This window comes from Ursus arctos, unplaced genomic scaffold (assembly GCF_023065955.2).
Source record: "Ursus arctos isolate Adak ecotype North America unplaced genomic scaffold, UrsArc2.0 scaffold_19, whole genome shotgun sequence".
Taxonomy (NCBI): domain Eukaryota; kingdom Metazoa; phylum Chordata; class Mammalia; order Carnivora; family Ursidae; genus Ursus; species Ursus arctos.
Window position 1 is genome coordinate 42549105 of NW_026622863.1, and position 27624 is coordinate 42576728.

At 39.1% G+C, this 27624-nt stretch overlaps 1 protein-coding gene across 8 annotated transcripts in view; it reads left to right on the forward strand.

The window, feature by feature from the left end:
* The window catches only part of LOC113244778 (zinc finger protein 420), a 56926-nt gene extending 31257 nt beyond the window's left edge, over nt 1–25669 (forward strand). For 5 of the 8 annotated variants that reach the window (XM_048223894.2, XM_044378845.3, XM_026484377.4 and 2 more), the window contains one exon: nt 22461–25669. In XM_048223894.2, coding sequence (XP_048079851.1) covers nt 22461–24391 — 1931 coding nt within the window. In that variant the 3' untranslated portion in view covers nt 24392–25669. Of the gene's footprint in view, nt 1–12408; nt 12564–22460 lie in introns of those variants that run through there. The other 3 variants (XM_057314711.1, XM_044378848.3, XM_057314710.1) reach the window with 3 other exon arrangements.
* The last annotated feature ends 1955 nt before the right edge of the window (nt 25670–27624 follow it).

Consider the following 27624-nt stretch of genomic DNA (forward strand, 5'->3'; position numbering starts at 1 on the left):
ACACCCGGCATCCCAGCCCTCACTTCCAGCCTGGCGCATCTCTATCCTTTGCGTTTCTAACACCGCCAGCCGCCAGTCGCCCCCGCACGCTCCCGGAGCTCCCGGTCTCAGTCTGGTTCCATTGAGCACACCGGAGCTCCATTTCAGTCTGGTGGTGCACGTTCCCCGGCTCACGGTTTCAGTCTGCTCTCTCGCGGGTGCCGGTCTGCGAGTCCGTCCGCTCTCCCCTGCATGTGGCTACCGCTTCCTGAAGCCTGAATGCAGCGGCTCCCTCCCCCTTCCGTTTATCTTCCGATATCTGTGTGCGGTTTCACGGCTTTCCCGCCTCGTACCTCAATACTCATCGCTGGAGATTTCATTTGTAGAGATACAGATGTATCTTCCTGCATCTCAGGCTGATTCCGTGGATGTTCAGGGTGGTCTGGTACCTATCCAACTCGACTCAGGGGACCGGATGAAAAAGGGGTCCCCCTTTCCTCCGCCATCTTAACTCCCCCTCCTCTGTTTTTACAATTTTTAATTTTAATAAGATGCTATTAGTTTTTTTTCTCCTCTTGTTAATTATGTTCCAGTCTTCTCACTACATATTTCTTCTCAGTCTGTTTATACTACTGCCCTAAAAAGGAAAAGAAAAAACTACTTCCTTTTACTCATACAACACTTCTGACACCAAATGTGTGGATTTTCCCACACCATGCAGTTCTCCAGTTCTTGGTAGACACCAGCAGGATGTCCTATAATTCAACTTAATTTTGACACTATGTTTCCAGAGTTAGCACAGACCCCACTGATTAAGGACTCAGTCCCACAGACTGCCTCTTACCTCAGAGGCCAGTTGTAAGTCCCAGGTTGTCATCTGTACCCATGACTGTTTATAAATCAGAGGTTCCCATAACACCTTCCTCAGGTTTAATAATGTGCTAGAATGGGGAAGAGAACTTAAGAGAAACACTTACCAGTTTATTACAAAATATACAACTCAGGAACAGCCAAATGGAAGAGATGCACAGGGCAAGTGTTTTTGTGCTGGTCTCGGCTTATCAGTAACCACTAACGTTGTGGCTGGACCAGCTCTTGTGGCTCTTATTATGATTGCAAGATGCCCTTTAGCAATAACCATCAGGAAACTTTGAAAAAGTAAAGATTTATGACTTAGAGGACCTGGAAATTACACAGCATACCCTGGGCCACACAGTGATGTCATGGGTAGAGAGAGTACACAGGCCGAGGGTTCTGCTTCTGTTGAGGATGACAGTTTCTGGGCTCTTTATTATTGAATTTAGAATAAAAGCAAGAACTTAAAGGGTGGCAAAGAGAAAACAAGTGGTCTAAATGGTTAGTTAACTGACATCAACCAAGATCTCTAAAACAGAAGAGTCTCAGTGGGGGGAGGCAGCATGGCTCTTTATCTGCTGTGGCTTGTAATATGTTTGAGATAGTCATCTTTGAAATGGATGCCTCTTTGAAGTGGATGCCTCGGCAATCAAAGCTTAAGTCAGGCACTCACATTAAAAACAAAAACAAAAACCTGTCAGGACTTACACTCTAGCAAGGTATGGAAAAGGGGTGTAGAGATTCCATGCTGTCTCTTTGTATACCACCCTCCCATCACTTTGATGTGTTCACTAATCCAGAAGCTCTCTGAACCCCAGTTGGGGTTTTGCATGGAGGCTTCATTATGTAGGCATGATTGATGAAATAAGGGCCATTAGTAATGTATTCAGTATCCAGCATCTCTGCCCTCCAGAGGTGGGGAGATGGGGCTGAAATTTCCAACCTGATGATCACATGGTTGGTTCCCCTGGCATCCAGCCCACGATCCTTAAGGGCTTTCCAAAAGTCACTTCCTTAGCATGAACTCAGCTGTGGTTGAAAGGGACTTGTTATGAGTAACAGAAGACATTCCATTTACCTTTATTTTTTTTTCTCACTTTTTCCACTTTTATTTTTTTAATTTTTTTATTATATTATGTTAGTCACCATACAGTACATCCCTAGTTTTTGATGTAAAGTTCCATGATTCATTACTTGCGAATAACACCCAGTGCACCATGCAATACGTGCCCTCCTTACTACCCCTCACCAGCCTATCCCATTCCCCCCCTCTTGAAGCCCTCAGTTTGTTTCCCAGAGCCCGTACTCTCTCATGCTTCATTCCCCATTCTGTTTACGCCCCCTTTCTTCTTCCCTTTCTTCTCCTACTGATCTTCCTACTTCTTATGTTCCATAAATGAGTGAAACCGTATGATAATTGTCTTTCTCTGCTTGGCTTATTTTGCTTAGCATTACCTCCTCCAGTCCCGTCCATGTTGCAGCAAATGTTGAGAAATCGTTCTTTTTGATAGCTGAGTAATATTCCATTGTATGTATGGACCACATCTTCTTCATCCAATCATCTGTTGAAGGGAATCTCGGCTCCTTCCAAAATTTAGCTGTTGTGGACAATGCTGCTATGAACATTGGGGTGCATATGACCCTTCTCTTCACTACGTCTGTATCTTTGGGGTAAATACCCAGTAGTGCAATGGCTGGATCCTAGGGTAGCTCAATTTTTAACTTTTTAAGGGACCTCCACCTATTTTCCAGAGTGGCTGTACCAACTTGCATTCCCACCAACAATGTAGGAGGGATCCCCTTTCTCCACATCCTCTCCAACATTTGTTGTTTCCTGCCTTGTCTATTTTTGCCATTCTAACTGGCATAAGGTGGTATCTTAGTGTGGTTTTGATTTGAATTTCCCTGATGGCTAATGATTTTGAACATTCTTTCATGTGTCTGTTAGCCATTTGTATGTCATCATTGGAAAAGTGTCTGTTCATATCACCTGCCCATTTTATGATTTGTTTATTTGTTTCTTGTGTGTTGAGTTTGAGAAGTTCTTTGTAGATCTTGGATACCAGTCTTTTATCTGTAGTATCATTGCAAATATATTCTCCCGTTCCGTGGGCTGCCTCTTAGTTTTTGTGACTGTTTCCTTGGCTGTGCAGAAGCTTTTTATCTTGATGAAGTCCCACAAGTTCATTTTATCTTTTGTTTCTCTTGCTTTAGAGATGTGTCATGAAAAAGTTTGCTTTGGCCGATGTCATAGAGGTTCCTGCCTATGTTCTCCTCTAGGATTTTGACGGATTCCTGTCTCACATAGAGGTCTTTCATCCTTTTGGAGTTTATCTTTGTGTATGGTGTGAGAGAGTGGTCGGTCAAGTTTCATTCTTTTGCATGTAGCTGTCCAATTTTCCCAGCACCATTTATTGAAGAGACCGTCTTTTTTCCACCGGATGTTTTTTCCTGCTTTGTCAAAGATTAGTTGCCCAAAGAGCTGAGGATCCATTTCTGGGTTCTCTATTCTGTTCCATTGGTCTATGTGTCTGTTTTTGTGCCAGTACCATGCTGTCTTTGTGATCACAACTTTGTAGTACAGCTTGAAATCCGGCAATGTGATGCCCCCAACTTTGTTTTTCCTTTTCAACAGTTCCTTGGTGATTCAGGGCCTTTTCTGGTTCTACACAAATGTAAGGGCTGTTTGTTCCAGGACTTTGAAAAATGTCCTCGGTATTTTGATTGGGATAGCATTGAAAGTGTAGATTGCTGTGTAGCATGGACATTTTAACTATGTTAATTCTTCCGATCCATGAGCATGGAATTTTTTTCCATCTTTTTGTGTCTTCTTCGATGTCTTTCAACAGTGATTTGTAGTTTCTAGAATATAGATCCTTTACGTCTCTGGATAAGTTAATTCCGAGATAACCTATGATTTTTGGTGCTATTTTAAATGGAATGGATGCCCTGATTTCTCTTTCTTCAGTCACGTTGTTCGTGTATAGAAATGCAACTGATTTCTGAGCATTGATTTTGTATCCCGCCCCATTACTGAATTGCTCTATAACTTCTAATAGTTTGGGAGTGGATTCTTTTGAGTTCTCCATATAGAGTATCATGTTGTCTGCGAAGAGAGACAGTTTGACTTCTTCTTTGCCAATTTGATTACCTTTGATCCCTTTTTGTTGTCTGATTGCTGTTGCAAGGACTTTTAGTACAATGTTGAATAATAATGGCGAGAGTGGGCATCCTTGTCGTGTTCCTGATCATAAGGGAAAGGCTTCCAGCTTTCCCCATTGAGAATGATATTTGTTGTAGGCTTTTCATAGATGGTTTTTATGAGATTGAGGAATGTACCCTCTATCCCTACACTCTGAAATGTTTTAATCAGGAAAGAATGCTGTATTTTGTCAAATGTTTTTTTTGCATCTATTGAGAGGATCATATGGTTCTTCTCTTTTTTTTTTTTTTTTTAGATTTTATGTATTTATTTGACAGAGATAGAGACTGCCAACGACAGAGGGAACACAAGCAAGGGGAGTGGGAGAGGAAGAAGCAGGCTTCCAGCAGAGGAGCCCTATGTGGGGCTCGATCCCAGAACACCGGGATCACGCCCTGAGACAAAGGCAGGTGCTTAACGACTGAGCCACCCGGGCGCCCCGAGAGGATCATGTGGTTCTTGACTCTTTTCTTGTTAATTAGATCTATCACACTGATAGATTTGCGAATGTTGAACCACCCTTGCATCCCAGGGATGACTCCCACTTGGTCATGATGGATAATCCTTTTAATGTAGTGTTGGTTCCTATTAGCTAGGATTGTTGAGAATTTTGGCATCCATATTCATCAGGGCTATCGGTCTGTAATTCTCCTTTTTGATGCGGTCTTTCCCTGATTTGGGGATCAAGGTAATACTGGCCTCATGGAATGAGTTTGGTAGTTTTCCTTCTGTTTCTATTTTTTGAAACAGCTTCAGGAGAATAGGTATTATTTCTTCCTTGACTGTTTGGTAGAATTCCCTGGGGAATCCATCAGGCCCTGGAGTCTTGGTTTTTGGAAGGTTTTTAATCACTGCTTCCATCTCCTCATAATTAATTGGTCTGTTTAAAAAATCAATTTCTTCCTGTTTCAGTCTTGGTAGTTTATAGGTTTCCAGGAAGGCATCCATTTCTTCCAGGTTGTTTAATTTATTGGCATAAAGCTGTTGATAAAAGTTTCTAATGATCCTTCCTATTTCATTGGTGTTGGTTGTGACCTCTCCCTTTTCATTCATAATTTTATTAATTTGGGTCCTTTCTCTATTCTTTTGAATAAGTCTGGCCAGTGGCTTATCGATCTTATTTATTGTTTTAAAGAACCAGCTTCTAGTTCTGTTGATGTGCTCTACTGTGCTCCTGGTTTCTAATTCATTGATCTCTGCTCTAATCTTGATCAGCTGCGTCCACGTGCGTGGATTAGGCCTGTCCCTCTGTTGCTGTTCCAGCTTCTTGGGGTGAGAATATAAAAATTGCATTTTAGATTTTTCTATTCTTTTGAGTGAGGCTTGAATGGCTATGTTTTTCCCCCTTAGGACTGCCTTTGCAGTGTCCTATATGTTTTGGACCATTGTGTTTTCATTCTCGTTGGTCTCCATAAATTGTTTAAATTGATTTTTAATTTCCTGTTTTATCCAGTCATTCTTGAGCAGGATGGTTCTTCGTTTCCAAGTGTTTGAGTTTCTTCCAAATTTTTCCTTGTGATTGAATTCAATTTCAAAGCATTGTGGTCTGAGAATATGCAGGGAATAATCTCAGTCTTTTGGTATTGGTTGAGACCTGTTTTGTGACCCAGCGTATGATCTATTCCGGAGAACGTTCCACGTGCATTCGAAAAGAATGAGTATTCTGTTGTTCTGGGGTGGAGTGTCCTATATATATTTATGAGGTCCATCTGGTCTAGTATGGCATTCAAAGCTCTTGTTTCGTTGTTGATTTTCTGCTTAGGTGATCTTTCTATTGCTGATAGTGGCGTATTGAGTTCCCCTACTATTAACGTATTTTTAATCTATATATCTCTTTATTGTGGTTAAGAGTTGGCTTGTGTGTCCCGCTGCTCCCCTGTTGGGGGCATAGATATTTATAATTGTCATATCCACTTGTTGTATACTTCCTTTAAGAATAATATAGTGTCCTTCTGTATCTCTAACTATAGTCTTTAGTTTAAAATCCACTCTGTCTGATACAAGAATTGCTACCCCAGCTTTCTTTTGAGGTCTATTGGCATGAAAAATGGTTTTCAATAGTCTGGATATATCTTGAGGTTCAAGATGAGGCTCTTGTAGACAGCAAATAGATGGGTCATGCCTTTCTATGCAATCTGCAACCCTGTGGCGTTTTATGGGAGAATTTAGGCCATTCACATTGAGAGTGATTATTGAGAGATGTGATTTTAATGATGTCATGTAAAGTCTTTGTTTCTATAGATTGTAACTTTCTGTTCTGTATCACTCTTGGGGCCTTTTTTCTTTTGTAGAACCCCCCTTAATATCTCCCTAATGCTGGTTTTGTGGTTACAAAATTGGTCAGTGTCCGGCGATTTTGGAAGGTCCTTATCTCTCCATCAATTCTGAATGACAGCCTTGCTGGATAAAGGATCCTTGGCTGCTTGTTTTTCTCTGAAAGAGCTTTAAAAATGCCCCCCCTCCCCGCAACCCTTTCCCTCATTCCAGGTCTGTGGTGATAGGCCTGACATAATCCTAATATTTTTGCCTTTGTATGTGAGAAATTTCTTCGCCCTGGCCACTTTTAGTACTGTATCCGTGGATCTAATATATATGAATTGCACTATGAGGTGACGTGGTGTAGGTTTGTCGTGGTTGAATTTGGGAGGGGTCCTCTTTGCCTCTTGGACATGAATGTTTGTTTCTTTTGCTAGATTAGGGAAGTTTTCATCTACAATTTGTTCAAATATCTCTTCTAGACCTCTTTCTCCACCCCCTCGGGGATGCCGATGATTCTGACATTGGAATGTTTCATTGAGTCAGTAATCTCCGGTGACCTACATTCTTGAGATTGGATTTTTTTGACCCAAGTTTCTGTTTTAGCTTTCTCTTCTACCATCCCATCCTCCAATTCACTAATCCGTTCTTCTGCCTTATTTACCCTGGCCGTCAGAGCGTCTAGTTTTGACTACATATGAGTCATAACATTTTTAATTTCTGCCAGATTCGCTTTCATTTCCGCCCTTAGAGATTCTATATTCTCATTAACATTTCGTTAATACTTTTTTCAAGTCTGCACATCATCTTGACCATTGTTACTCTGAACTCCATTTCTGATAATTTGGTTATATCCATATCCAACAGTTCTGTGGCAGAGACCACAGACTCATTGTCTTTTCTTTGTTGTGGGGGATTTCTCCTCCTCGTCATTCTGATGAGGAGAGGTTGCAGGGTTGCCCAGAGCCCAAATTATTGATCAGGACCCAGGCAGTGTGCTCTTGTTTTATAGGGACCTTAGGGACGTGGGCTACTTGATTTTTCAGCCTCCTTCTCGTGGAAGGGCCTACGCACTGATATTCAGGCAACCCTGTTTGGGTAGAGTCTCCCTGTCCCCTGTAAAGGGTGGATGGGGATTGGCACAATGTGAGCTGGTATTTCTGGGTTTTGTTCTCTGGCGGCTTTGCCTGGCGGTTTTCTGTGGCTCTTCTGAGAGAGCAGCAGTGGCTGAATCCTAGCCTCTGTCTCAGAACAGAGAGATAGCAGTCCGCTCTCCACTGAGCTCTTCTGTCCTCTCTAACTCTGTTTCTGTTGGTGCTGCTAAAAACCCTGCAGCGTCCCGGGTTGTGCACCCCACAGCTGGCATCCCAGCCCTCACTTCCAGGGCTGGCACTTCTCTGTCCTTTGTGTTTCTAACACTGCCAGCCACCATCCGCCCCCCCCCCCCCGCCCCGCGCACTCCTGAACTCTGTTTCAGTGTGGTCCGTGTGCACTCCCGAGCTCCCAGTCTCAGTCAGATTCTAGTGAGTACTCCAGAGCTCCGGTTTTCAGTTTGGACGTGGGAGCATTCCCAGGCTCACAGTCTCAGTCTGCTTTCTCGCGGGTGCCCGTCCGCAAATCCGGCCCCCTCCCCAGTGCAGGTGGCTTCTGCTTCCCAGCGCCCAAGCACAGCGGCTCCCTCCCCCTTCCATTTATCTTCCGATATCTATCCACGGATTCACGGCTCCCTGCTTCGTACCTCAATACTCAGTGCTGGAGATGTTCATTTGTAGAGATCCAGATGTATCTTCCTCCGTCTCAGTCTGATTCTGTGGATTTTCAGGATGGTCTGGTACCTATCCAGCTCAACTCAGGGGACCAGCTGAAAAAGGGGACCCCCTACTCATCCGCCATCTTAACTCCCTATCCTCCATTTACCTTTATCACTCAGGGAATTCCAAGAGTTTTAGCAGCTTTGTGCCAGAAATCAGGAACAAAGACCAAATATGTTATTTCTTATTATTTTAAAATATCACAGTTCTCTACTATGATTTGGGATTTATTAGTTCCTTTTTCTATGTCTATGAATTTTTATTTTACTTCAGGGCTAAGTTGTCACTTGCATAAACATGACTTCTAATTTCTCTTGCCTGACTCTAAGATGATTGCCTTGAGCTGATTTCACTAAGGTAACGGAAGTAATCATAGGAGAAACTTCTACAAGCTTCTGCCTCATCTGTCTTCCTACTGTATAGTCATTGGGCCTCTTTTCCTATTATGATAGATAAACTTTAAAGGCCAGTACCTCCACTTTTGTACTAAATGCCACTCACTTCTTTCTCATCTTTTTAGGGACATTGTTGGAGCAATGTTCTCTGTTATTCTCTTGAAACATCAACTTGTCTGTATTTGTTATAATCATTTTCGTCCACACAAATGTAATTTCTCCCATCTTAAATGGATAAACAAACAGAAAAAAAATCTCTTAACACACATATTTTCCTCTTGATATGGTTCCATTTCTCTATTACTTTTTATAACAAAACTCAAAAGAATTTTCCATGCTCCCTTATTGTGGACTCTGGATCTACTCTCTTTTAAGCTTGACATTCTTTTGGAAGGTTGTTTTATTCAATATTTATTGGTGTTCTTCAGGAAATCTGATGCACCATTTGCTGTCATAGTCATAATATAGAACAGTCCCATTATACCCTCAAATTTCCTCATCCTGGGGACACCTGGGTGGCTCAATTAAGCGTCCAGCTCTTGGCAAAACCAAAAACCTGAGCTGGAAGCTCAGGTCATGATCTCAGGGTCATGAGATCAAGCCCTGCGTGGGGCTCTGTGCTCAGTGCAGAGTCAGGTTGAGATTCTCTGCCTCTCCTTTTCCCTCTGCTCCTCCCTCTGCTCGTGCTCTCTAAAACAAACACAAATAAATAAATAAATAAATAAATAAATAAATAAATAAAACCTTAAAATTTTTTCCTCATATTGTCCCTTATGACAACCAGTGACCTCTTTTCTATGCCTTTTGCAATTTTCCCTTTTCCAGAATATTATATAAGTTGAATAAAAATACATAGCCTTTCTGGTCTGGCTTTTTTCATTTAGTAAAATATATTTGAGATTTATCCATACTATTCCATGTATCAGTACTTTCTATTTATTCCTGAGTTGTGTTCCGTTGTGGGGAAATGGCAAAGTTTGTTTATTCACTTTTGAGGGACATGTGGGTTTCCAGTTTTTTTTAATTTGTATATATTGACATTCTGCGTTGCATCAGTTTCAGGTGTACAACATAGTAATATGACAACTTTATATATTATGCTGTGTTCACAAGTGGAGTTACCATTTGTCCTGATGCATCATTATTACAGTATCATTAGCTTTATTCCTTATGTTGTGCTTTTTAGTCACATGACTTACTCGTATCTTCCACTCCTCTTCACCTACTTTGCCCAACTCTCCACTTCCCTCACCTCTGTCAGCCATCAGTATGTTCTCGCACTATATATGTCTGATTATGCTTTTTGTTTATTTTTTTTAGATTTCACTCACTGAAATCATACATTATTTGGCTTTCTCACTCTGACTTATTTCACTTAGCGTAATAATCCCTAGTTCCATTGAGGTTATTGCAAATGCCACAATCTCATCGTTTGTATGACTGCATGATATTCCATTTTATATATATATATATATATATAATCTTCCTTACCCATTCATTTGTTGATGGGCACTAGGTTGCCTTCATATCTTGGTAAGTAGTGCTGAAATAAACATAGGGGTGCATATATCTTTTCAAATTACTGTTCTCATTTCCTTTGGAATTATTGGATCATGTGATATTTCTATTTTAATTATTTTTAAAGTTTTTGTTTTAATCAACTGGTCCTCATCAAAATAAGTGCACTCCTTAATCTGCATCACCTGTTTCACCCAGTAACCCCAGCAGCTTCTCCTTTGGTAGCCGTCAGTTTTCTATAGTTAAGAGCCTATTTCTTGGTTTGTCTCTTTCTCCCTTTTGTTCCCCTTTGCTCATTTGTTTTGTTTCTTTAAGAATGAAATCATACAGTACTTATTTCACTTAGCATTATACTCTAGCTCCATCCATGTCATTGCAAAAGGCAAGATTTAATTCTTTTTTGTGGTTGAATAATATTCCATTCTCTGTGTGTGTGTGTGTGTGTGTGTGTGTGTATACATATACACACATATATATCACCTCTTCTTTATTCATTCACTTATCGATGGATATATAGGCTGCTTCCATATCTTGGCTATTATAAACAATGCTACTATAAACATTGAGGTGCATGTATCCCTTCAAATTACTGTTTCTGCATTCTTTGGGTAAACACCCAGGAGTGTGATTGCTGGATCATAAGGTAGTTCTGTTTTTAATTTTTTGAGGAACCTCCATACTGTTGTCCACAGTGGCTGCACCAGTTTGCATTCCCACCAGTAGTGCATGGCAGTTCTTTTTCTTCTCATCCTCACCAACACCTGTTGTTTCTTGTGTTGTTGATTTTAGCCATTCCAACAAATGTGAGGTGATACCGTAGTTTTGGTTTGCATTTTCCTGACGATAAGTGATAATGAGCCCTTTTTTTTCCTGTGTCTGTTGGCCATCTGTATGTTTTTAGAGAAATGTTCATTCATTTCTTCTGCCCATTTTTTTTTACTTGGATTATTTGTTTTTGGCTGTTGAAGTGTATAAGTTCTTTATATATTTTGGATGCTAACCTTTTATTGGATATGTCATTTGCAGATATCTTCTCCCATTCCTTTTAGTTTTGTTGATTGATTCCTTTGCTGTGCAGAAGCTTTTATTTTGACGAGGTCCCAGTGGTTTATTTTTGTTTTTGTTTCTCTTGCCATGGGGGACCCATATAGAAAAAAGTTGCTGTGGCCAATGTCAGAGATAATACTGCCTGTGCTCTTTCCTAGGATTTTTATGGTTTCAGGTCTCACATTTAGATTTTTTTTTTTAAGATTTTTTTATTTATTTATTCGACAGAGATAGAGACAGCCAGTGAGAGGGAACACAAGCAGGGGGAGTGGGAGAGGAAGAAGCAGGCTCATAGCGGAGGAGCCTGATGTGGGGCTCGATCCCATAACGCCGGGATCACGCCCTGAGCCGAAGGCAGACGCTTAACCGCTGTGCCACCCAGGCGCCCCTCACATTTAGATTTTTAATACATTTGAATTTATTTTTGTGTGTGGTTTAAGAAAGTGGTCTGGGGGCGCCTGGGTGGCACAGGGGCACCTGGGTGGCACAGCGGTTAAGCGCCTGCCTTCGGCTCAGGGCGTGATCCCGGTGTTATGGGATTGAGCCCCACATCAGGCTCCTCTGCTGGGAGCCTGCTCTTCCTCTCCCACTCCCCCTGCTTGTGTTCCCTCTCTCACTGGCTGTCTCTGTCTCTGTCAAATAAATAAATAAAATCTTTTAAAAAAAAAAGTGGTCTGGTTTCATTCTTTTGCATGTTGCTGTCCAGTTTTCCCAACACTATTTGTTGAAGAGACTTTTTCCTATTAGATATTCTCTCCTGCTCTGTCAGAGATTGATTGGCCATGTAACTGTGGGTTTATTTGTGGATTTTCTTTTTTTTTTTTAAGGATTTATTTATTTATTTATTTATTTATTTATTTGACAGAGAGAGAGACAGCCAGCGAGAGAGTTAACATAAGCAGGGGTAGTGGGAGAGGAAGAAGCAGGCTCCCAGTGGAGCAGGGAGCCCGATGTGGGGCTCGATCCCAAGACTCTGGGATCACGCCCCAAGCCGAAGGCAGACCCTTAACGACTGAGCCACCAGGCGCCCCTATTCGTGGATTTTCTGTTCTCTTCTATTGATCTATGTGTTTGTTTTGATTATTACATCCTGTTTTGATTGCTATAGCTTTATAATATAACTTGAAGTCTGGAATTGTGATGCCTTCAGCTTTGCTTTTCTTTTTCAAGGTTGCTCTGGGTATTTGGGGTCTTTTGTGGTTCCATATAAATTTTGGGATTATTTGCTCTAGTTCTGTGAAAAATGCTGTTAGTATTTTGACAGAAATACATTAAAAGTATAGATTGCTTTGGGTAGTATAGACATTTTTTTTAAAGATTTTATTTATTTATTTGACAGAGAGACAGCCAGTGAGAGAAGGAACACAGCAGGGGGAGTGGGAGAGGAAGAAGCAGGCTCCCAGCGGAGGAGCCCGATGTGGGACTCGATCCCGGAACGCTGGGATCATGCCCTGAGCCGAAGGCAGACGCCTAACGACTGCGCCACCCAGGCGCCCCTGGGTAGTATAGACATTTTAACAATATTTGTTCTTCCAATCCATGAGTATGGAATGTTTTGTGTCATCTTCAATTTCTTTCATCAGTATTTTATAGTTTTCAGAGTATAGGCATTTGGCCTCTTTGCTTAGGTTTATTCCTAGGTATCTTATTTTTGGTGCAGTTGTAAATGGGATTGTTTTCTTAATTTCTCTTTTTGCTGCTTCATTAATGGTGTATGAAATGCAACAGATTTCTGTAGATTCATTTTGTATCCTGGATTGTTACTGCATTGGTTTATCAGTTCTATCAGTTTTTTTGTGAAGTCTTTGGGTTTTCTATATTTAGTATCATGTCATCTACAAATAGTGAAAGTTTTACTTCTTCCATACTGATTTGGATGCCACTTGTTTCTTTTTGTTGTCTGGTTACTGTGGCTAAGACTTTTAGTACTATGTTGAATAAAAGTGGTGAGAGTGGCTATCCTTGTCTTGTTCCTGACTTTAGGGGAAAGGATCTTAGTTTTTCCCCATTGAGGATGATGTTAGCTGTAGGTTTTTCATGTATGGCCTTTATTAAGTTGATGTATGTTCCCTGTAAAGGGAACCTGCATTGTGGAGGGCTTTGATCATGAATGGATGTTGTACTTGTCAAATGCTTTTTCTGCATCTACTGAAATGATCATATGGTTCTTATGCTTTCTCCTCTTGGTGTGATGTATCATGTTAACTGACTTGCAAAATTGAACCACCCTGGCAACCCAGAAATAAATCCCACATGGTTGTGGTGAATGGTATTTTTTACTGTATTGCTGGATTTAGTTTGCTAGTATTTTCTTGAGGGTTTTTGCATCTATGTTCATCAGAGATATTGACTTGTAGTTCTCTTTTCTTGTGTGGTGTTTTTATCTGGTTTTAGTATCAGGCCTCATAGAATGAATTTGGAAGTTTTCCATTCTCTTCTGATTTTTGGAATAGTTTGTGAAGAATAGTTTTTACCTCTTCTTTTAGTGTTTGTTAGAAGTCACTTGTGAAGCCATTTGGTCCTGGACTTGTGTTTTTTTTGGATTTTTTGGTTACTGATTTTGTTTTATTGCTGGTAGTCAGGCTAATTTTCTGTTGCTTCCTGTTTCAGTTTTGATAGCTTATATGTTTGGTAATTTATATGTTAATTTGTATGTTTGTAGGAATTTATCCATTTCTTCTAGGTTGTCCAATTTGTTGACACATAGTTTTTCATAATATTCTCTTATAATTGTTTGTATTTCCATGGTGTTGTTATTTCTCCTCTCTCATTTGTGATTGTATTTCTTTGGGTTATCTCTCTCTCTTTTTATAAGTCTGGCCAATTTTTTTTTTTTTTTCTGTTTTCCAAGAACCAGCTCCTGGTTTATTAATTTTTGGTTTCTTATCATTTATTTCTGATTTAATCTTTATTATTTCCTTCCTTCTGCTGGTTTCAGGATTTGTGTTTTTTTCTAGCTCCTTTAGGTGTAAGTCTAGCTTGTTTGAGAATTTTCTTCATTTTTAAAAATTTTATTTGACAGAGAAAGAGAGTGAGCACAAGCAGAGGGAGTGGGAGAGAAAGAAGCAGGCTCCCCGCTGAGCAGGGAGCCCAATGCAGGGCTCGATCCCAGGACTCTGGGATCATGACCTGAGCCGAAGGCAGCTGCTTAACTGACTGAGCCACCCAGACACCCCAGTTTTTTCATTTTTGATGTAGGCCTGTATTGCTATAAACTTCCCTCTTAGAACTGGTTTTATGGTATCCCAAAAATTTCAAACCTTTGTGTTTTCATTTTCATTTGTTTCAGTGTACTTTTTTATTGCTTCTATTTCCTGGTCGCCCATTTCATTGTTATTTAACCTCCATGTATTTGCAGTCTTCCCAAATTTTGTTTTGTGGTTGATGATGATGATGATGATGACTACTACTACTACTTCTGCTGCTGCTGCTTCTTTTTAAGATTTTATTTATTTATTTAGAGTATGAGTCGGGCGAGCAGCAGAGGGGAAGGGAAAGGTAGGTGGAAAGAATCTCAAGCATACTCTGCACTGAGTGCGGAGCCCTACTCAGGGCTTGTCCTCACGACCTTGAAATCATGACCTGAGCTGAAACCAAGAGTCGGACGCTCAACCAACTGAGCCAAAAAGGTGCCCCAGTTGCGGTTGACTTCTAGTTTCATGGTGTTGTAGTAAGCAAAGATGTATGGTGTGACTTTGATATTTTTAAATATGTTGAGAGTTGTTTTGTAGCCTAATATGAGATCTGTTCTGGAGAATGTTCCATGTGCACTTGAAAAGAATGTATTCTGATATTTTAGAATGGAGTGTTCTGAATATATCTGTTAAATCTATCTGGTCCATTGTGTAATTTTTCTTGTTCATTTTCTGTTTAGATGATCCGTCCAGGGGTGCCTGGGTGGCACAGTCGTTAAGCGTCTGCCTTTGGCTCAGGGCGTGATCCCGGCGTTACGGGATCGAGCCCCACATCGGGCTCCTCCGCTATGAGCCTGCTTCTTCCTCTCCCACTCCCCCTGCTTGTGTTCCCTCTCTCGCTGGCTGTCTATCTCTGTCAAATAAATAAATAAAAAATCTTAAAAATAGATGATCCGTCCATTGCTGTAAGTGGTGTGTTAACGTCCCTTACTATTAGTGTATTATTACTGATTCTTTCCTTTATGTTTATTATTAATTATTGTTTAATGTATTTGGGTGCTCCTGTGTTTGTATATGAATATTTAAAATTGTTATGCCTTCTTATTGTCCCCTCTATTATTATATAGTCCCTTTCTTTTTCTCTTGTTACAGTCTTTGCTTTAAAGTCTATTTTGCCTGATAGAAGTATTGCTACTCCAGCTTTCTTTTGGCATCCATTTGTATGATAAATGTTTCTCCATCCACTCACTTTAAAACTACAGGTGTGTTTAGGTCTAAAATAAGTATCTTGTAGGCAGCATATAGATGGGTTTTGTTTTTTATCCATTCTGTCACCCTCTGTCTTTTTATTGGAATGTATAGTCCATTTACATTCAAAGTGATTTTTGATAGATATGTATTTATTGCCATTTTATTACTTGTCTTGTGGTTGTTTCTGAAGATTTTCTCTGATCCTTTCTCGTTTTTTGCTTTTTTGTGGTTTGCTGGTTTTCTTTAGTGATATATTTGGATTTCTTTCTCTTTATTGTTTCCATATTTATTACTGATTTTTGGTGTCTGGGTATCATTAGGTTTGTCTATAACATCTGCATGTCACAGTCTATATTAGGTTGATGGTCTTTTAAATTTGAATTCACTCTTTGCTCCTCTCCTCCCCACATTTTAGGTACCTGGTGCCATATTTTATATCCTTTAATTCTGTGACTTCCTTGACTGAATTTTTACAGAAATACTCATTTTTACTGCTTTTGTGTTGTCTACCTTAATAATGTCATTTTTGGTCTTTACTTTCCCTTAATATTTCTTGAAGGGCTGTTTTAGTGGTCACAAACTCCTTTAGTTTTTATCTGGGAAACTCTATCTCTCCTTCTATTCTCTCTCTTTTAAGATTTTATTTATTTATTTGACAGAGAGAACACACACAACCAGGGAAAGTGACAGGCAGAGGGAGAGGGAGAAGTAGGCTCCCCACTGGGCAGGAAGCCCAATGCGGGGCTTGATCCCAGGACCCTAGGATCATGACCCAAGCCTAAGGCAGATGCTTAACCAACTGAGCCACCCAGGCACCCCTCTCCTTCTATTCTGAATAAAAAACTTGCTGGATAAAGTATTCGTGGCTGGAGGTTTCTCGCAATTCAGCACTTTGAATATATCATGCCACTCCTTTCTGGCTTAGAAAATTTCTGCTGAAAATCTGGACCTAGCCTTATGGTGTTTCCTTTGTATGTAACTTTCTTTTGTCTTGCTGCTTTTACTGTTTTTTTTTCTTTATCACTATTTTGCCTTTTTAATTACAGTATGTCTCATTGTGTATCTCCTTTTGTTGATTTTGTTGGGGTTTCTCTGTGCCTTTTGGCTCTGGATGTACCTTTCCTTCCTCACATTAGGGAGGTTTTCAACTAATTTCTTCAGTAAATTCTCTGCCCCTTTTTCTCTCTCTTCTCAGATTCCTATAATGAGAATGTTATTACATTTGATGGAGTCACTGAGTTCCCCAAGTCTCTTCTCATTTTGTGTAATTCTTTTTTCCTCTTTTGTTCAGCTTGATTACTTTTCATTAGTCTCTCTTCTAGGTCATTAATTTGCTCCTCTGCTTTATCCAGCCTTCTGTTCATTCCACCAAATGTGTTTCTCATTTCATTTTTGGCCCTTCCTGTTGTGGTACTCCTTATCTCTGTCAATGGTCTCACTGATGTCTTCCACTCTTTTCTCAAGTCCAGTGAGTATCCTTATGATCAGTACTTTAAATTCTCCATCAGACATGTTACTTATCTGTTTTGCTTAGCTCTCTGGCCTTGTCCTGTTCCTTCCTTTAGTACAAATTCTCCTGTCTTCTAATTTTGTCTAAGTACTCTATGCCTGTTTCTCTATGTTAAGAAAGTCAGCTCCGTCTCCTTTTCTTGAGGGTAGTGGCCTTATGAAGAAGAGTTTCTGTTTTGTTCTGCAGTGCAGTGTCCCTGTTCCCCAGGGCCTGGTGCTTTAGGAAGTTTCTCCAATGTGCGCTGTCTGTGTTCTGCTGTCATGTCTTGGCTGCTTTATCCTTCAGGCTAGTCATCTGCAAAGGCTCTGTTTGCCTGTTGTGAACAGCATTTGGTCCCTGGCCTCGATGGGGTGCATTTTAACTAGGTGTGCTCTGGTCTACTTGTGAAATGAGACCTGTCACCACCGCCACTGGAACTGAAGTCTCACAAAACTCCCGGGTCAGGAGACACAATGTTGGCAGGGATTTGATCCAGTCTTCTGGGGTAGGAACTTACAAAGGGAGACCGAGGCAAGTGTTAACTGGGAAGGGTGGTTCTACTGTAGCTTGGCAGAGCTGGGGCTTGTGAGCAAGTTGAGTAGCAAGTGTTGTCACTGTGCTGGTTTCCACAGATGGCTCTGTGTTTATGCTGAGGGATGGGGGAGGGGATTGGCACCTGCTAGTTCCTTTGTTCCTAGAGGGGTCTCTCTCTGTGATTGCTGCCTTTGAACTAACCTCCCCATGTGTGCCCCAGGTGCTCTTCAGATTGCTATTTCCACACTGTATGTCTGTGGGCTATTTGCCGTGCCTTTTCTCCAAGAGCAGCCCCAGTGTCTTCCAAGCTCTCCCAGAGCCACACATGCTGACCTTTTAAACTCTAGGCATTAATCCCCACTGGTTGCATGAACTCTTGAAATTCGGGCCCTCTCATTTTCCAAGCCAATTTCTATGCTTCATTTTCCCCATGTAGTCCCTGTGTACTAATCTGTGTCTTGCCCTTTTCCATGTCTGCAACTCCTTCCCCACCAGAGCGGACATGATCCATTCCTCTCCCAAGCTGCATCTCCAGACTTCCTATCTTCTTTGATGTGTCCTCTTCTCTACTTTTAAATGTGGAGTACACATCTTCAGATTGATTTCTGGGGTACTTAAGATGATTTGATAGTTATCTAGTTGTATTCATAGAACAAGGTGAGCCAAGAGTCCTCCTACTCTGCTGCCATCTTCCCCCACTCTTTATTTTTATTTTTTTGAGGAGCCTCCATATTGTTTTCCGCAGTGGTTGCACCAATTTACATACCCATCAACAGTGTTTAAGGATGTGGAGACCTCCTTACCAACACTTGGTATTTCTTATCTTTTTGTTTTTAGCCTCCTAACAGGTGCAAAATGATGATAGCTCATTGTGGTTTTGGTTTGCATTTTCTTGATGACAAGTGATGTTGGGCGTCTTTTCATGTGTCTGTTGGCCATTTGTATGTCTTCATTGGAAAAATGTCTGCTCAGGTCCTCTGCCCATATTTTAATCGGATTGCTTTTTGGTTCAGAGTTGTATAAGTTCTTTATGTATTTTGGATTATTAACCCCTTATTGGGTATATTATTTGCAAATATCTTCTCCTATTCAGTAGGTTGCCTTTTTGTTTTGTTTATGGTTTCCTTTGCTATGCAAAGGCTATTTTGATGTAGTCCCAATAGTTTAGTTTTGCTTTTTGTTTCCCTTGCCTTAGGGCATATATCTAAAAAAAAAATATTGCTATGGACAATGTCAGAGAAATTACTGCCTGTGTTTTCTTCTAGGATTTTTATGGATTCAGATCTCACATTTAGCCCTTTAATCCATTTAGAGTTTGTTTTTGTGAATGGTGTAAAAAGGCCATCCAGTTTCATTTTTTTGTATATAGCTGTCCAATTTTCCCAGCACCATTTGATGAAGAGACTGTCTTTTCCCTGTTGTATATTCTTACATTCTTTGTCATAGATAAATTGGCTATATAGGTGTAGGTTTATTTCTGGTGTCTTTATTCTGTTTTATTGATGTATGCATCTGTGCCAGTACCTTACTCTTTTGATTACTACAGCTTCATAGTGTATGTAGAAATCTGGAATTGTGATACCTCTAGCTGTATTTTTCTTTCTCAAGGTTGATTTGGCTATTTGGGGTCTTTTGTGATATAATACAAATTTTAGGATTATCTGTTCTAGTTCTATGAAATTTTTGTTTGTATTTTGATAGGGATTGCATTAAATCTGTAGCTTGCTCTGGATAGTATGGACATTTAACAACATTTTTTTTCTTCCAATCTATGAACATGCAATATTTTTGCATTTGTTTATGTCATCTTGAATTTCTTTCATCAATGTTTTATAGTTTTCAGAGTGCAGGTCTTTTGCCTGTTTGGTTAAGTTTATTCCTAGGTATTTTATTCTTTTCATACATTGTAAATGGGATTGTTTTCTTAATTTCTCTTTTTCTACTTTATTATTACTGTATAGAAATACTACTGACTTCTGGATATAAATTTTTTTAGCCTTCAACTTTATTGAATTCATTTATTACTTCTAGTAGTTTTTTAATGGAGTCTTCAGGATTTTTATGTATAGTATGTCATCTGCAAATACAGTTTAACTTCTTCTTTACCAGTATGAATACATCTTTAGTTTCTGAATTTTTGGTAATTGTGAAGAAAGCTGTTATAATCCTTGGTGTACAGATGTTTGTCTGGGCACAGGTGTAAGTACATACAAGTATTAATGCTGGATCATGTGCTAAGTGTACATTTAGCCTTATACAAAACAACCAAACTCTTTCAGCATGGTTTTGCTCTTTTACATTTCTATTAGCAACATATGAAATTTTTTGGTGTTCTTTTTCTGGATCTTATTTCCATATAGCATAGTGTTTTTCAGTAGAATTCCTGGAAATTTATCACTTCAAATTCCTTTCCTTATATTCAATAATTGCTTTTTTTTCCTCTCCAAAATCCTTAGTATTCTGTAAGTTTACAGAAACTTTTCATCATGTCATTGACCTGTATGAATGCCCAAGAAATTATAGAGATACTATTTTGGTATTTGCCTTGGATAGAAGACTAAGTATGAGAACACATGGGACAGGCAAGTTGGTATCTTGGTTGAAAAGGACGGAGAGAACTAATGAAGATGTCCCTGGCTAGTACCTAGGAAGCAGTATGAAAGAGGCAAGGCAATTGGAGAAGTATGATTACTTTTTCCTTTTTAATCTTAGATTTAGTATGGATGTACTTTTGTTTCCATTTGTAAGGAGGTGTTGGGAAAGCCACAGATCAGTAATGTCCAGGCATCTGCGCTTAAGGTTAGGAGAGATTTACTACAAAGGGACAGCACGAGAGTACTTAGGAATGGTAGAAATGTTATATCATTACTTTTGTGGTGGATATGTGATTTGAGCCATAGACCAGTTTCTGTTTTCTTTATTCTTTTTCTTTATTCTCCTGTTTTTCAGTTAAGTTGGCTATGTATCCTCATTCACCTGGTTATTTTTTATTGAGTGCTAAACATTGTCAAGAAAAGTTACGAAAGTAATTTGAAACCTTGGGTGAATCTTCGGTGAAGATTTTAATATGTTTTGTGGCAAACAATCTTAAATAACTTCAGTCCAGATTTCTTGGTTGAGTTGATTCAAAGATGGTTCAGACTTCGGACCCTGCCCAGACTGGTCTACTGTTTTTCCCTTATCCCTTATTTTTGTAGCCTTCAGCGTTCCCAATTCTAAGTATGACTTTATAGTGGGCCCTGTTGTCTGGTTATTGCCCAAACCTTAAGAAATGGTCCAGTACACCACTTAGTTTTTCCACGTCTCACTTGTCTTTTACTGAACTGTAGGACCTAAGTGGACAAGTAGTCTAAAATGATGAGCTTATTTCTTTAAATGTTCATGTTTTTCAACTTCCAGCCCACCATCTCTTTATTACAATAGCAATTCTCTAACACCTTCAGTTGGATCCCCATAATATCTTGTCCAGTTTGTGTAATTGCTCTCATCGGGAAGGTTGTTTTAAATTACCTAGTCTTCTGTTAGCAAAAATGGATATTTACAATATATGAACTGGCATTTAAATTAAGACCTGAAGAATGATAAAAAGTCAGTTTCTCATGCACAGTAGTCCAAAGACATCAAATAGGCTCTAGTTAGTTATGAGTTGAAATTGGCCCTCTAGTTTTTTTCAGGGCTAAAAGGAGTCTGGTATGTTTGGCAAATAATGAGCAAAACTGAGAAGACTCATGGAGAGAAATCAGATAAGTTGGGACTGTACAATGGAGTGCTTTGTCAAAGTCATGGGATGCATTTGGATTTTATTCTAGGTTCAATTTGGAAGTTTTTAAAAGTTTTAGGCAGAGGTTGCAAATCATGATCCGAATCAGAATCAGTTTGTAGAAAGTATTAAAACTAGAGATCTCCATGCTCTTTTTCTGATCCACTAGATTCAGATTCAGTTAGTCTGGTGTGGTATCTGAGCATCTTTAACTTTACCAAAATCAGTGATTTTATCCCCACCAGTTTGAGAACCATTAAAATGTTTTCTCTTCTACTTTCTCAGTAGATTTTCATTATACTCTGATCTCTGGTGCTCTTTTTACATGTTAGTATGTAAGATAATTCTGTGATAATATTTTTTGAAACCCTAGGCAGCAACATATTACTGCATGCAGCATGAGATCAGTTTAGTGGGTTTTGACTATCTGCACGTGTGTGTGTGTGTGTGTGTGTGTGTGTGTGTGTGTGTGTACAGTGTGTGTCTGTGTGTAGAGGAGACTAGAATAGCATAGAAAAAATAAAACAGGGTAGATATTGTTTAATGAAACTGTATGGGTCAGGTTGTGATGTGAAAGGTAAGTAGGTATTAGTATGGGTCATAGTAAATAATATCTGAAAAGCACTGATGTAAGCCAGTTATTTCTTGTGGGTATTAGTTACCTATACCAGATCCTCAACTTACAACTCCTGTCCCAATAATCCCACTCTAAGTTGAAAATTTTGTAAGTTTAATACATCTACCAAACATCATAGCTTAGCCTGTCCTACCTTAAACATGCTCATAACACCTACAATAGTCTATAGTTCAGCAAAATTATCTAATATAAAGCATATTTTATGATAAAGTATTGAATACCTCATGTAATTTTTTTTAATACTATATTGAAACTGAAAAACAGAATGATTGTGTGAGTACAGAATGGTTGTAAGTATATCCGTTGTTTACCCTCATCATGTGGCTGTCTGGGAGCTATAATTTACTGTGAGTATTGTAATGAGAGTATTGTACTGCATATTGCTAGCTCAGGAAGTTATCAAAATTCAAAATTTGAATTACAGTTTCTACTGAACGTATGTTGCTTTTGTACTATCATAAATTCAAAAAATTTTAAGTTGAACCATCATAAATTGGTTACCATCTATATATATATTATCATATATAGTCTTTTCTACTATGGGTTCTCCTGAAATAACAACAGGAATTTTTGATGTTCTCTTATCTTTCAGACTTGCCTTCAAGGAGTGCAAATAAGGACTTATCTCCCAAAAAAGACACTTACGAAACAGAATTATCCCAATGGGAAATGAGTGCCAGGCTTGAAAACAGTGATCTCAAGGAGTCCAGTTCCAGAGATTATTTGGAAGTCAGAGGCACATTGGAAAAGCAACAAGAAAATCAGGAGGAGTATTTCAGGCAAGGGATGATCATATATGAAAAAATGTCCATTTTCAATCAGCATACTTACTTATCTCAACATCCCAGATGTCATTCTACTGAGAAACCCTATAAATGTAAGGAATGCGGGAAGGCTTTTAGACGAGCCTCACACCTAACTCAACATCATAGTATTCATACTGGTGAAAAACCCTATGAATGTAAGCAATGTGGGAAGGCCTTTAGTCGTGATTCACAGCTCATTCTTCATCAGAGACTTCATACTGGTGAGAAACCCTATGCATGTAAGGAATGTGGGAAGGCCTTTACTCAGAGCTCACAACTTATTTTACATCATAGAATTCATACTGGTGAAAAACCATATAAATGTGAAGAGTGTGGGAAAGCCTTTATTCGTAGCTCACAACTCACCCGACATCAAAAAGTCCATACTGGTGAGAAACCTTATGAATGTAAAGAATGTGGGAAGGCCTTTACTCAGAACTCACAACTTACTCTGCACCAGAGACTTCATACTGGTGAAAAACTCTATGAATGTAAAGAATGTAGAAAGGTCTTTACTCAGCTCTCACAACTTATTCTGCATAAGAGAATTCACACCGGTGAAAAACCTTATGAATGTAAGGAATGTGGGAAAGCTTTTATTTGTGGCTCACAGCTTTCTCAACATCAGAAAATTCACAACGGGGAAAAGCCATATGAATGTAAGGAATGTGGAAAGGCCTTTATTCGTGGCTCATTGCTTATGCAACATCAGAGGATTCATACTGGTGAAAAGCCCTATAAATGTGAAGAATGTGGGAAAGCCTTTATCCGTGGCTCACAACTTACTCAACACCAGAGAATTCATACCAATGAGAAGCCCTATGAATGTAAGGAATGTGGAAAGACCTTTAGTCATGGCTCACAACTTACTCAACACCAGAGAATTCATACTGGTGAGAAACCATATCAATGTAAGGAATGTGGAAAGGCTTTTAATCGTGGCTCACTGCTTACTCGACATCAAAGGATTCATACTGGTGAAAAACCCTATGAATGTAAAGAATGTGGAAAGACTTTTAGTCGTGGCTCAGAACTTACTCAGCATGAGAGGATTCACACCGGTGAGAAACCCTATGAATGCAAGGAATGTGGGAAGTCTTTTATTCGGGGCTCACAGCTTACTCAACATCAGAGAATTCATACTGGTGAGAAACCATATGAATGTAAAGAATGTAGAATGGCCTTTACTCAGAGTTCACATCTTTCTCAACATCAGAGACTTCATACAGGTGAGAAACCCTATGTATGTAATGAATGTGGGAAGGCTTTTGCCCGTGGCTTACTACTTATACAGCATCAGAGAATTCATACAGGTGAGAAACCGTATCAGTGTAAGGAATGTGGGAAGGCCTTTATTCGTGGTTCACAACTTACTCAACATCAGCGAATTCACACTGGAGAAAAGCCTTATGAATGCAAGGAATGTGGGAAGGCCTTTAGTCATGGCTCTCAACTTACATTACATCAGAGAATTCATACTGGTGAGAAGCCCTATGAATGCAAAGAATGCAGAAAAGCATTTACTCAGAGCTCACATCTTTCTCGACATCAGAGAGTTCATACTGGTGAGAAACCCTATCAATGTAAGGAATGTGGGAAGGCCTTTACTCGTGGTTCACAACTAACTCAACATCAGAGAATTCATATCAGTGAGAAATCCTTTGAATATAAGGAATGTGGGATAGACTTCAGTCATAGCTCACAAGTCTATATATGAATTATCTGACTCTTTGTGATTAAGATAGAGAGCCTTCTCTGATCACTAATCCATTAACATCAAAGAATTCCTAAAATGTGAATATGGGAGCATATTTACCTCATAAAGTTCAGCATCAGTGAATTCGAATGGGAGAAAGATACTGTTAATGTGTAATCTATGTAGAAAAACCTATCATTACAGAAAACCCATTAAACTTCAGCATATTATAATAAAACAATTCTGTTAATATAATAAATATATTGAGGCCTTTAGCTGTAGAATATGTGTTTTTCAACATTATCTTGACTCTACCAGCTACTTTCCTTCGTGACATTTATCATAATTAACCTCTGCTTTGGTTTAATCATTTATAAGATACACCCAAGAAAAATAACTTCTTTGGTAAGATTCTTGGAAGTATTATGTGAGACATTTCATGTAAAGCTCTTAGAGCAGTGCCTTGAACATAGCATATCACAAGTATTAGCTATCATTATTACTAGTATGATTTCAGAGAATTTGCATGAGAAGAGGACACTTAGGAGTCTTTCATTAACCGATGACCCTGACTGAGTTGGGGGAAACTGTATGCTGTGATGAATATGAGAAAGCTTTCGTTCACATCTCATCCCATATGCCAGAAGAGGAAGTTCATACTGTTTGGGAAAAAAAGAAAACCCACAAAATTTTGTAGATTTAATCAGTGGATTGTTGAAGAGAGGTGAAGTGAATTGTAGCAAGGTACAAAAACTCATTTTTCCTATCATTTTTTTACCACAATTCAAGAATATTATTTAGAAATGAAAAACAATGGATAACCAAAATAAAATTTCCTATTAGATTTCTAGAAACTTGAATGTACAGCTTTTGAATGAAACTAAAATAAACTGACATTACTCTTTTGCAGTGAAACATGATGAGAGTCTGTCAGAGACTGCTACTTCCCTACCCAATATCCATTTTTCCATTAGAATTCTTGGCGGAAAAAATCATCTCAGCCCCTCTTGCAGGTCAACAAGATGAAAGTGGTATTTGTATATGTAGGACATTTAAGAATACCTTTTCTCTCTCTGCATTTCTTTGTTTCCCTGCCTATAATGTGGGCATTTAATTTACAGTTCTGATGATTTTATGGAGAATTTGAGAATGGTTATCTGGGTACTAAGGATGATGGAGCAGAAATACAGAATGAGTCTACACCTGTACTGATTTTATGGAACAGTTGTACCAATTCTGGTGTGCCTGCCTCCTGTATTTTTTATATAAAATTAAAATAAACATTTGTTGATGTTGTGATTCTGTTATTGACACTAAAATGTATTAACGTTATAAAATTTTGTACCCAGAGTTGGATTGCTATGGGTCAAAGAAATCTCAAATATGGCATTGACTTTATGCCATCATGAATGAGAATTAACCCACTTCAGGCTAGAAAACTAAAGATTTTTGCTTTTATAGCCTGACATTTGGTCTGATTCCCTTCCAGTCTATCTTACAAGGCAGATCCTTCACCAGTTAAGGCTTTAATGTTAGTAGAAATGGTAGGAGTGATTCAGAATGTATGTTAGGTGTTTCTTGTTGCTTTTGGTAATGTCCCGTGAAAGAAAAATGTGGTATAGAGTTAACTGTAGAGGCTACTAGTGGAGATTGAAAGCGATACTGCTTTGTTAAGGGATGCTATCTCTCCTTACAGGCATTCAGTCCTGGCTGATAGTAAATTCATATATTGCTATATCCCAGCCACTGTTTTTAGGTGTTTAGGATATATCAGTGAGCAACTCTAGCAGGAGGAGATACAAAAATAATAGAAAAATTGTAGAGTATGTTAGAACATTAGTGTTATGGAGGAATGGTTGTTCAAAAGTAGCTAAGAAGAATATGAAAGTTTATGAAATGGACCATAGGTAAGGAAAGTTTCGAGTCAAGATTTGAAGATGTGAAGGAGTAAGTCAGTGGTTATCTAAGGGAAAAGCACTGCAGACAGGAAAAAGCTAGAACAAAGGTCCCACAATGGGATGATGCTGGTATACTTGAGGAACGTCAAAGAAGCTATTGTAGAGGTCTGTGCAAGGGGGTGATTAATAGAGGAGGATGGAGAGATAACAGGGCCACATCTTGTAAGTCATTATAAGCATTTTGTATTTTTTTCTGATGGAAATGGTAGCCATTGAAGTGTTTTGAGCAGAGGATGTGATTTGACAAGCTGCTATTGTGTTGTTAAAATGAACAAACAAACAAACAAACCTAAGTGGGCAAGAGGCTATGGCCTCTTAATTCAGGTGAAAGATGATGTTGGCTCACACCTTGGTGGTAATAATGGTGAATACTGGTTGGACTCTAGATATAGGGTAAATGTGAGCAAGCAAGATTTGTTTAAGGGTGAGATGTCAGGTGAGAGAGAGGAGGGTCTGGGGTGACTTTGACTCACGGGTTTTGGTCTCAAACAACTGTAAAGATGGTATTCCCATCAGCTAAGATGGGGAAAGCTGCAGTTCCATCAGGTTTGTTAGGGAAGATTGGGAGTTCAATTTTGAACATACTGAGTTTGAAATATCTTTTAGACAAAATGATAATATTGATTAGGCACTTGGATGTTTTAGCTTATATTTTTCTAGAGATTATATTAATTTGGTAGGTATCGCCTATACTTACATAAAACCATGAGGCAGAATAAGAGCATTAAAGACCTGGGTCTAGATAGAGAAAAGAAGAACAGAAAGACTGATTCACAGTGCCTTATAACATTAAGAGATCAAAGATAAAAAGACAGACTAGCAAAGGATGCTAAGAAGGACCAATGAGATGGAAGGTAAAACAAGATAGTGTGGCATTACAGAAGCTAAATAAAAGTAAGTCAAGGGAAGGACGACCAATGACTGTAGCTACCATTAGCAGATTATTTAATACTAGACTTGAGAATTGACTTGAACTTTTCCATGTTATTGTTGATCTTGAGAAGAGTTGGGGTATTTTTGTTTGTTTTGGAGTGGTTGAATTAACATGTTGAAAAATAGAAATTGGAGACAGTGAATGTAGACATAACAGCTTACAGGTGTTTTGCTGCAAACTGAAACAAACTTGTTAATAATTAGTGTGACAACAGGAATGGGAGTGTCTCCAGGATGGGAAAAGTAATAGCAATTCTGTATGCTGGTTGGAATAATCGGATGGGGGAATAATTCATAACAAAGAAGGAGAATTACTGGAGCAACGACCTTATGTTAGTGAGAGGGGATAAAATTTAGCCGATG